The 12,115-nt window shown below is 33.3% G+C and overlaps 1 protein-coding gene across 1 annotated transcript in view; it reads right to left on the reverse strand.

Moving 5' to 3' along the window:
- The window catches only part of KIAA0825 (KIAA0825 ortholog), a 404,470-nt gene that overhangs the window by 286,687 nt on the left and 105,668 nt on the right, over nt 1-12,115 (reverse strand). The window contains exon 5 of the mRNA XM_061189447.1: nt 2,929-3,090. Within this exon, the coding sequence (XP_061045430.1) occupies nt 2,929-3,090 (162 nt within the window). The remainder of the gene's footprint in view (nt 1-2,928; nt 3,091-12,115) is intronic.

The raw sequence follows: 12,115 nt of genomic DNA on the forward strand, positions 1-12,115 counted from the left end.
TAAGTGTTCTTCTTACATCCAATTGAAGCAGCCATTGCTTTTTGTCATTGCTGGGGCTAAAGAAAAATGAGGGCCAAGAAACCTCCTGGTTTAGATAAATCTCAGATGCCACCTTTGGAAAATTTGAGGAACTGCCCGAAGAACAGCTTTATTCTGAAGGAGTATTAGAAGTGCCCCATAAATCAAACCCGAGTCCACTCCATAAGATAAGATCACCTAAAAGAAATACAGTAAGATCCCATAACAGTGAAATAATGTCCTATCATTTTTCTGAAATGACCAAAATAGAAAACCATCAAATCATGACCAAACAAAAGCAAATAAATATAATGACTAAATATCTTTTCTTTCTCAGAAAATATTTCTTGTGTCTCTACAAAATCTATTGCGTTGTATTCAAATTCCTAAAAGCACTGCCAAGTTGGCCAAATCTACATTATAGTAGTAAACATCAAAGTAAAAAGTAAAACATTTGGTTAATCATCTTTATATTTTCTCTATGTGATGTTAAGCACCTGGATATTTTTAAAACATCTGGACAATGAAAAAAAAAAAACCTTACTTTTCATCACATTGTTTTGGTTACATAGACATACTAGGCAACTCCTTCCAAGATCTTTATTAGCAAAATATGTTCCAATCAAAACAAATACACCAAAAACCAAATGACTTGATCTTTTTTCTCCCCCATCCTCTCCCACACAAGATTTCTAAGCAAAACATTAACTATCAGGATAACTTAAGATTCATTTGGTTTCTTTAATCATTCAAGAAATCTTTTCCCTCCTGATTTAAGAAACCAAGGCTTTTGATAAGAATTGATTAACGTGGCTACACTGAATAAACCATTTAAGATTTTTCTTGACAATTTCCCTCAAGATCATTCTTTTCAGGGATCCATTTACATAAAATTATGGCAGATTAAATCTTGGCTTTGTTACAAAAATATATGAATGAAGAACACATATATCACAAGAGGATGTTCTAATACTTAGACATTTCTTACAGCTGTCCTTCAAATTTCCTTCCACTTACTATGTTTGATAATCCACAAATGTGTTTCTATAGTACACTATTATTAATGTGATACTGAAGTTGCTTTTATCTGCCATGCTGCTTATATGATGACAAATTTGGTGTAAGACAGTATATTGTGGCATAATTATATATTTTCTCTGTTGATTTTATTCAATAATCATAACTATTGCTCTCAAATACACAGCACTGGCAAGTCTCAACATTGCTTGATCTCAATCCAGTGCAGTTGAACCAGCTTTTTCTTTTTCTCCTTTTTTCCTGAAATCAGTATGTCAAATCTTTGCTTCAGTTCTTGGCTATTTAACTTTTATATCTTTAGACTACCTCTCTAACACAATTCTAGTTCTGAATTTATGCTGCCCTTAAGAGGAATAAAGTTCTCAGAATGAGCTATTTCTCAAGGGCCTGGCCTAGGACCAATACAAGATGAATCCAAATGGATAGGGGTCTAGATGCTTTGGAGTTCACTCTGTGTTTTGATCCACACCTCAGAAAAGATCTGCTAGAGATGTGGATGAGTGACGCCAAATCTTAGCCGGGCATGATGGATGAGTACCAACACCAAGTGTCAACTGCTTGTGGCACCAATAAATTTTTGTCAAAAATTAGGACATCATATTTCTCTATTCAGATCTCTCTTTGATCCAGTTAGTTCCATCTAGAAGACCCTCTAGGGCTCACATTACCTCCCAATAAATCGACTTTTTCATTCCATCTTTTAATTTTCATATTATCTGTCCTATGTTTTTATTATTTTCCCATTTGATTTTTTTTGTCAGATTCAGAAATCTATATTCCACACTCATTTTTCTTCAAATTATATCCAAATTTGGAAAAAACAATCTACATTATTTATTTTATAATTTAATGGTGCTGCTTAAACTTAACCTGGAACATAGAAGGCCAGTAACCTATGCTTAATATAAAACAAACTCCAATCCTATAACTTTTCTAACATTATTTACCCAGGCTAGGTAAATAAAGAAATACAAAAGTAAATATATTAAACTAAATGTAATTTTCACTAAGAAATCAGGTTTTGAAATTTGCAGATTGATTTTTAATCACTTGCTTCCCTCACTTTGTTTTGCAAATGCAGCCACTATTCAAATTTACTCTCCTTAAAATGATATGTGGTATTACGTAAAAGAGAACTTTGTATAGTCCACTCTGATATAGATGAAAATCTTTATAAATATAGATAGGAAAACAGAGAACATGTCTTAACCATTATGCCTCTGAATTGTTAGAAACATTATTTGAACACACATGGCACAGTTTTCTTTAAAAGGATTTTGTTGAGACTAACTAAAAACAACATATTGTATAATTATAATTACAATTGTAACAACTCACATTTATTGTTTATGATATGCTAGACATTCTTTTAAATATTTTACATTCACTAAATCATTTAATTCTCACAACCCTACATAATATATTGGAATCTAAAGCACTTAATACTGAAAGAAAATAAAGAGAAAATTAACTTAGTCTTACATCATCATTTTAAAGATGAGAAACTGGTCATCTGAGGAAACTAAATATTTTGCTCAAGGTCATCAGGCTGCTAGTGGCAAAAGAGGAGTTACTAGACCATCCGGTCTCCTTGATATTTCCAAAGGCCAGGCTGTGTTTCTTTGAGTTAAAAAAAAAAAATTGATCTTATTTTAACTAAAGACAATTATCCAAAATTGACTTATGATGCTTTTCAATTAAAACTATGGAATTTACAATGTATAAAGGATAAAAATGTAACTTCATGGTGTGCTTTATAGTTAATGCTTATTTAAGGAATTCTGTCCTGTATTTTCGTTTTTTCAGGTAATGGTATAGATTTAATAGCAGGAAGCAAAAACAGAATTATAGATTTGCAGAAGAGCATATTACCTGAAGTATTCCTGGGTGTCTTGAGCCATAAAAACATTTCTTCAAACAATTCCTGAACATTTTGTTCCAACTTCAAAAAGGATTTTATGAGCTGTGATAAGAACTCGAGTTCATCTAAGGAGAGGAAAACATTTCTTCCTTTCTGTGGGCATTCAGGAGTAACTGTGAAAAGAGCAGATCAATACTATTGAACATGTTATGTGTTTTCTCATTCAATATTAGAATAATCAATGATTCCTTAAATCATCAAAACTAACAAGATCCTTAATAATTAAACCAAGTTTGTTCTTTAGTAAATACATATAAAATCTCCTGGGAGAGTCTTTTTTTTTTTTTTCCCCCTCCCGGGAAGCTGGAGATAAGTATTCTGTTTGATGCAAACATGACAATTAAATAATTATATTAAATCTCAGAGTTATTAACAGGAATGTGATTTGTCATTATAAAATCACATCTTATACAATTCTGTTTTTTTAAGGTCTGGCATAATTTGAATCTAGTCACAAGGAAATATCAGACAAGCCTAAACTGAGGGACTTTCTACAAAATAGCTGGTCTGTACTCTTCAAAAGTGTCATGTCAGGAAACACAAAGACTAGGAAATGTTCTAGTCAAAAGGAATCTAAAAAGACATGACAACTGAAATCAATACATGATCAGCATTTTATTTTATCTTATTATAAAGGACATTATTAGGGTAATTTGATGAAATCTGAGTAAGATCTACAATCTAATGCTATTACTGCATGACTATTAATTTTCTGATTTAGACAACTATACTGTGGTTATGAAGGAGAATGCCCTTGTTCTTAAGAAATGCACACTGAAGTATATAAGGGTAAATACTTGTGATTTATTCTCAGTTCAGAAAGAGAAATCATTTTAAGCGGGAAAGAGAATGCAAATTTGTAAATGTGGTAAAATATTAACTTTTGGGGAATCTGATATTTTTTAAAGTGTGAAATTAAAACAAAAATTTAAAAGAAAAAAAGACTAGATAAAGGATATAAGTCTTCAAGACCTTAAAAGTGTTGTTCCTAGATCAATAAAAAGAAGCAAGTTAACTTATTGCATCTAGATTATATTATTCATGAAATCATAATTAAAAATAACTTTCATCTAAATAATTATGATATCTATTGCTTTCCTAAGAACAATACAACTCAAAAGATTGATTTTTTTCCCTCATAATGACATTCATTGTTGTCACACTGTCATTTTAATATGATTAAAAAAAAAAAACAACGTATACTCCTTAAGAGTATGGAGAAAAAGACTGACCTCACTAAACGGTACTTTTGACCAAATTTTCAAGGATTAAAAAAAAAAATCCTTCCTTTTTGATTGCCACTTCTTAAAATATGTATATAGGAAGTGTCTTGAGGCTTAATTACAAAATGGAAAATTTGTAAACTCTTAGAAAGTAAGCATTTCAAGTGCCTTTGGAGAGAAAATACTGAGTGCTACTTAGAAATGATATAAGGTCTGGTGATTCCATGTGAGGAAAAGATTACCTTTGTCACACAGATTTAGAAGGAAGTTTCCAGAAATGTAACAATTTTATGGGTTATCCACTTGCTTAACTGAAACTTTAAAATGTTGGTATCAAATTTGTAGCCATGTGATACAGTCTTTCATATGCTATAGGACCAAAAATGTCATGGTATCTTTGCAGATAGTATGAGAGAGACCAGTCAGCCAACTTAAACTGTGGAATTTAGTCCCGTTCTTAAAAGAGTAAAAAAATGCTTAAAAAAATCTTTAAGTATTTACAAAAACTGTTTCACCTCTACATTGATGCTTAACCCCACATATATTAAAGTCTATCTCTAAATAGCCCTACTCACATCTACTAGTCTCCCATAGGCATGCCAGAGAACACAAGCGTGTACAATCATCATGTATAACTAAGGTTTTGCCATAAAAATCATGACCCAAAAACGAAAAGAAAGGAGAACAAATATATTATGATTCACTTAGCTGTTGCTTGATTCTCATTTGGCCTGTAGATGGAGGCTGATCTAACCTTCTAAGTCATAAAGATGTTCTTTTTGGAACCAGATTGTTTATAAGGCAAATTTTCAAAAATTTTAAGAATTCTTCCTAATTCTTTAATAGTTTGGCTGGAAATTAAACATAGGTTTTGTGTAGCTCAATTCTAAATTGGAAATATTGTGAATGTTTACAAAGTAAGCAAAAAAGCCACCCCCCCCCAAATCTCTCAGAATTATGTATAGATATATATATGACCTAACAGTGCTACTTGTTTAAAAATACATAGGGTTGGAGGATTCTACATGAAAAGGTCTTACCTTCATGACCTGGATTTAGAAGGATCTTGTATTCCAGAAATGTAACAATATTGAAAGGCAAATCTATTTCAATCCATGAATCATTATAACTTAATAATGAAAGAGGATAGAATAATATGTATGACCTAAATCTAATCATTTTGTCCCCGAAAAGCAATGATTATGATACAGGTCCATTAATTAGTAGTTCTTATTTGCTATTACTATTAGCTCAGTGTTCTCCCAAGGCACATCTTGAGGGTTAATTTATGGGGAAAATAATTTGTGATGAATTCATTTTGTGAAAGTTCAATTGAAGTAAAATAAAACACAAAGGATGAAATAGAATTTCCCAAACTTATCTCACAGGACTTGTTTTAATCATCACACTTCAGCTCATGATTTCTTTCTGCCCAAGCATACCTATTTTTCTGTTCCTTAGACTTTTCACTGTTAATCACACTAGGAAAGGGTTTCCCCCAGCAGGAGTTCCCTTTACTTTTGCCTTCACTAAATTAATCTCCTTTTCCTTCTTCTTTCAAGATTCAGTTTGTTCCTCTCCTCCAAGTCACCTCTCCATAAATTCTTATCTGGATACAATCAATCCAGGAGTTTGCCTTCCCATGTTAAGCCAATCTGGTCTTTACCTTTTTTTTTTTGAATCACTGTAGAACTGTCTTACTTCAAGAAATTTTGGACCTATCTGTTTACACACAGGCAAATATGTTTAGCTGGGTACCAATCATTGTTATAAAATACATGAAATAAGGATTGTTGTTTTATTGTAGAATGAGCTCTATGATTCTTAGGAAATACAAATTTCTCCTAAATCCCAAGAAAACTATAAAGAAAAAATCTAAGTTTGCATTTTAGAGCAAGACATTATTTAAATTCACCATCAACTAACAATGAATAAATTCATGTAAATAATAACTAGATAGCTGAGGTTTTTTCCTCTATATATATTTTTAATAAAATTTTTTTCTAAAATATAAAATTCTCTGCTATTCTATTATTCAGAGGATTTAGAACACAATTGAAATTTTCCTTCATGACAAGGTTACGATGAAAGTTACTTATTTTTGTGCCGCACTCAGGGACTAATGTCTGTCCCTCTGTTAAAGGGCATTTCTCAAAATGACAATCATTCGAAAAGGGTTCTGTGATCAAATAGGTTTGGGAATTACTACATGCTAATGATTCTTTTAAGTGATTCACAGTGCAAATTAGTAAAATAAAGTCTATTCACTTCTATAATAAAGTTAAAAAAATTAAAAACTTAATGTTTCTCAAACATTTTTGACCAATGAACACTGGTTTACTGACATATCTATTAACTTCTAGAATTTCTCAAACTGTTTAGGGGACACTGCTCTGGATTACAGTCCCACTTGAGTATTTATAGCTGCTTTGTAATGTTTCCCCCTATTGTTAGGCCTTTCACTGTGGGTTCTTGTTGCTGCCCTTTTCCACTTATAAACTGTTGTTCCTAATAGAATCATGGTATCTTTCAGACTCCTTTGAGAAACTAGTGAAAGTCTTCTAAATCCTTGTAGACCCTCTTATTGAAAAAAATTCAAGTAGTCATAGTTTCAGGGCTAAACAGAACCACCTGAAGTCCATCCATGGTTGTCATAGGGCAGCATGGTCCAGGACTTTGTGTTTTATTAAAAATGCAAATCCCTAGGTCATCTCCAGATCCCTTTTAAGCAAGTGCCCCAGGTGAGTTTTCTGCACAGGAAAGTTTGAGACCACTCCCTGAGGGATCCGTGAACTCTAGTTAAAAACCTTTGTGGTTGAAAATCACTCTCTAGGCATCAGAAAATGGATTTTGGTCTTAGCAAGTCAACCAAAGAGGTGCTATTGTATAAAACAACAATAACTATTAAAAACAAAACAAAACAAAACCCTCTACTTTTTCCATGGTCAAGAAATTTATTTATGATTTTTTTTTTCATTTCTGGAAGAAATATGGAATGCTTGTAGGGAATTTCTAAGATTTATCTATACATTTGCCCTGGGCAAAGGAAGAACTGCTCCTAAAAAAAACACCTAAAGAATAGTTAGAGTTCTTTAGGCACACTCATCACAAATGTTAAATGATTTCCTTCAGTCCATAGACTACGTCCAGCTTATTCATTATAGTATCTTAAGAACCCAGCACAAAGTAGACACTCAAAAATACTAGTTAAAAAAATAAATGTATGAAATCCCTAGAAATATCTAACAAAGAAAGAAATATAAAACAAAGAAAGATTTCATACTTAATCCTAAGATGCATTCTTCAAAACAATAAATATTTAAAGATGTAAGTCAATAAATAGACAAATAATTACAGTATTATATACACACTCTTTTTAGAATTTTGTTTGACAAAATAGATTTAAAAATTATTTCTAAAAAAGAAAATGTGTGCAAAAAGATATAAAAACAATGATGATGTAGAAACTTGATAAAGCATATTGATACAACTGACTAAAACACAATTTTTTTGTGTTTAAAAATAAAATTATACTTTAGAAGAAAATTCCACCATTAAAAAATGCACAGAGATTCATAGAACTGTTATCTTAAAAAAAAAGAGAATCTCTCTCTTCTCTCTGTCTCTCTGTCTGCTATCTCTGTCTCTCTCTCTATATATATTTATACATACACACACACATATATAGATATATCACTCATAAAGAATATATAATACTATAAATTATATACTTAGAAATGTTTTTCACCCAGTAACTAATAGTTAGAATATTAACTCCATTATCTTGTAGCAAAAATAGGGACACTGAAAATAAATCTAGAGGGACATTAAAGCTTCTCACATTTGATCTACAACAAAGCAGCTTTTGGAATAAATATCAAAGTCCAGCTAAATCAGACAGAACATAAAAATGTGGGTTGTGGCTGAAAGTACACATATTATTTTCCAAAACCATTAGCAACAGAATTCTTGTTAATAATAGCATTAAGATACATGAGAAAATGAGAAGCTAGAAAATCAGATAATCTGAAGCTGGTGGATCAGTATAATAGGATAAAAGGTGCACATTTTAGTTTTCCCAAGAAAAACGAACACTAGCCACCCTATTATTGACTGTAAATGGATCCATTTTCAGTGAGGAAGTATTCTTGATGCCACCAGACAAGTGATGTAAAAAAGAGGTGACACACAAAAGCTATTGACAGTCTCATTATTCCAGATGAAATTCATGACATAATCCAAATGGAAGATATTTGTTCCAGTAAAGAGAACTTTTTAAACAGTCTTAAAATAAGAAGTCAGCAGAGACTGCTTAGGAACAAATAACAAGCTGTACTTTTCCTAGTACCCAAGTCACTTTCTGAGAGCAGGTGGGGCTTTGGAGCACCTTGTTGTGTTCCAGTGGCCTGAAGGAGCCCTGTGCCTTCTTGAGCGCCTGCTTCCAAGGAGCCACACAGCAGGGGAAGGAACAGAACGAAAACACTAAGTCCCTTCTTTGTTACAGGAGCCTCGTCAGTAGATTGAAATCATGAAGGACCTGCAGGCATTGCTTTTTTGTCACATACACTAAGAAGAAATTGAAGCTGTTTTTCCCCCTTTCTATGGCATTATTTTTGTAACTTTTAGTTATTTTTCAAATTTATATGACTAGGAAAGCATTTGAGGTAAAGACAAAGAATATTTCCACCTTAGTTTTCCAAACTGAATTTATTATTTCTTATCTCTTTCAAGGAAGCTTGCATATGTACTACCCAAAACAAACAGGGTAAAACTTTGATAAATTGAGTAAATGAATGAGCAAGTCAATGAATGACTAAAAGGAGGAAGTGAATAACTTTGAAGTTGAGTGAAAGTGCAACCAGACACAGTGAATAGACATTTAGATACCCCACAGATAAGTGTCAGGACCCTTCGTCTATATGGTGAGAGGATGGAGAAGGAACTACAGGGAAAGCTGAGCCTCAAAAAGGTAAATGAATCTGAACGTGAATTCAGGAAATGTTTAACTCTTAGAAGCTGGAAGTTGGACTCCCCTTTTCTTTCGCTCTTTCCCTACTTTTGTTTCTTCCCGCATGTTTTATTATGGGGCATGTTGCTATTTCTAGCACCACTACCTGAAGCTCAAGAGGTAGCACAATGGAGTAACTAACACATGGAATTATGAACCAGAGGGTCTGGGTTCAAATCCTGACACTGCTTCCTACTAGTTGTGTGACTTTTAGGAAGTTACTTAGTCTGTCTATGCCTCAATAGTGTATAAGTTTTAACTGAGTTAACATGTTAGAACAGTTCCTGAGAGGTAATAAGGGCTGTATAAATGTGTGATATTACCACCTCCTCTGAGAAGCCTGCCCTCATATCCTAGGCCAGCTTAGTTTCCTATTCTCCGTGTTCCTCCATATTTTACCCTGCACATATCTTATTTTAGCACTTACTATGTCATTTATAATTATTAGTTTGGGAGTTGTCTCCTGCAACTTTAGTCTGAAAGGCAGAGATTTTTTCCCTCTTTACTGCATTCCCATTATCCATCATAGTGGATGATACATACTGGTGAGTGTCAGAGACAACACCAACTGTTTTTAACTTATCTTGTTTGGCTTTTTTCCCTACCATAAGCAAGCTTCTTTAGTAAAATACTAATATTAAATGAGTTTAACATTAACTGTTGTATGTCAATTTTAACAGGAAATACTTTGGGGAGTAAGAACCATAAACATTATATCAAAGACCGATTTCACTGTAAAATACTTTAAATATCACTGTTATTTAATAGGTCCATCTCTAAGCTTGAACATTCATAAAATTGAATGGTAGCTCCACTCCAAGACCTTCCTCTGCTTCTTTGCTATGTCAACCCTTCAAAACACTGGTTTTATTTTCATGTGTATGTGGTCATCATCTTTTTTAGGAGCTAATATAAGCTATGCACCTATGCTCATAGAAAGAATGGCATATGATTCCAGGAGGTTCCCCGATCCACTGAGGCCTTAGGGCCTCATTGATAACCTGGTTAAGGCCCTCTGCCTTGGTGTGCCTGACTTGATGAGAAGTCAGAAGAGCAGGCCTCAGGGTCTTCCTCCCGCTGAGGAGAACTGTAGCTTCTAGAAATGTCTACTTCCCTTTGCAAGAAGAATGGGTTTGGTCCAGCTTCTACTTCATAATCTCCTTATCACTCTTTCCATATGATAAAAGTTCTCAAAACATTTACAGAGACAACTCTCTGCCTACTAAGACATAGGCCCTGTGGTAAGGTGAGGGAATAAACTGAGGAATAACTAACTAATCCTCTACCTGCTCATGAATTTAGATGAACACACAGATCAGTACCAAGTGGCTACTGCTTTGATAGTGGGACACGATGACCAAATCATTCCATTAGAATAGATTGAATTGCTAGTATACACCATATCTGCATTTGCTATACCTACTTTCTCTGACTGTTCCAGGCAAAGATAGTTGTTATGCTTAATTTTGCATCCATTGACAGGATTGTTAATCGTGGTCTAAAGACAGGTAGACCTAGGGACAGAGGGAGTCACTGTGTTTGGAATAAATCCTCACAACCCACGCAAAGCCCCCACGTGACATGGAGATTTGCTGTTCCCTTTGGAAGGGCTCACATAGCAAATCTCTCCTTGCTTCACATACCACTGGCTGAAAAGGGTGGAGATAAAGTCATCTTGAAGCTATTCTTCTGGGTCAATGAGAAAAACTAAAAAGAAACTGCTTCTATTATTACCCTTTTATGATTCCCAGGCCAACACTGGCTCCACTGGATGTTACCTAAATGTACTGTTAAATGATAACAACATTCTCCCACACTCCATTCCATCTTCTCTGGCAGAAGCTGTCAGTATTACATTAACAAGGGATCAGACTTCTCATTCATTTGCCAAGGGTATAATACTCCTGTCCCTCTCCTATTTTCTCTCTTTCTTATTTTGTTTTTCTGACTGAGAACATGAGAGAGAATATCTGACTCCTGATGTGGTCACTGTTATTTGAAGATGCTAATCAAAGAATGGCTTACATTTGAATTCAGCCAAAACTGAGAAATGTACCCAGGATAAATTTCTGAATATTTTCTCAGCTGACTTTTGTTTTATGCTGGTATAACTCCCAGTTATAAACACGTAGATATGCTGATCCTTTTAAAGAACATCATAATAAAAAGACATCTCTAGTGTAATGAAATGGGGTTTAAATTCTAAGTACTGTATGCTAATGGCACATTATTAATGAAATATCTTCCTAATATCCCTTTCTCAGTCTCAAATTTTGCTAGAGTTCAGTTAATTATAGCTCTTATCATAGGTGTTACATTCTATTATCATGACCAAAAATTAACCTGTAGAAAAATCTTAAACTAAGTTAACAATTCATTTTTACTGTAGTCTAAGGTTGTATCTGAGAATTGATATTTCACTTTTTAAAAGAATATGCCATGATAGAGATGTTACATTATCAGCTTTTAATATAACATGTTAAAAATTAATTAAAAAAATTAGCACTGGTATAAAAATAATGCCATCATCAAAAAGATGGATTTAAGTTAAGACTAACCTGCTGAGTATGCTTCCTAATATATTTTCTAATTGAATCATAACCTTTCAAAAGAGATTGAACATTTTTCCTCTCTTACACTAAAAAGTAAAGAGTAAGATTCTCTTTACACTTTTTTTATCAGTAGGCAAATTATAATGCCTATGAAGGTATGTTAAAGTTAATATGAAAGGAGATAGATATGGTGATAATAGCAGTATCTTGTACCCACCCAGAAAGCTGTACTCATGAGCTCATTATTCTAACAGAGAGTAGCACAGGCCTTAGACTTAGGGAAGCCATTTACCAGGTGTGATAGCACCTCACTGAGCAAATTTTATAGGTATTTTACCTTTTTAGCTGTCTTTCT

Source organism: Eubalaena glacialis, chromosome 4 (assembly GCF_028564815.1).
Source record: "Eubalaena glacialis isolate mEubGla1 chromosome 4, mEubGla1.1.hap2.+ XY, whole genome shotgun sequence".
Classification (NCBI taxonomy): Eukaryota; Metazoa; Chordata; class Mammalia; order Artiodactyla; family Balaenidae; genus Eubalaena; species Eubalaena glacialis.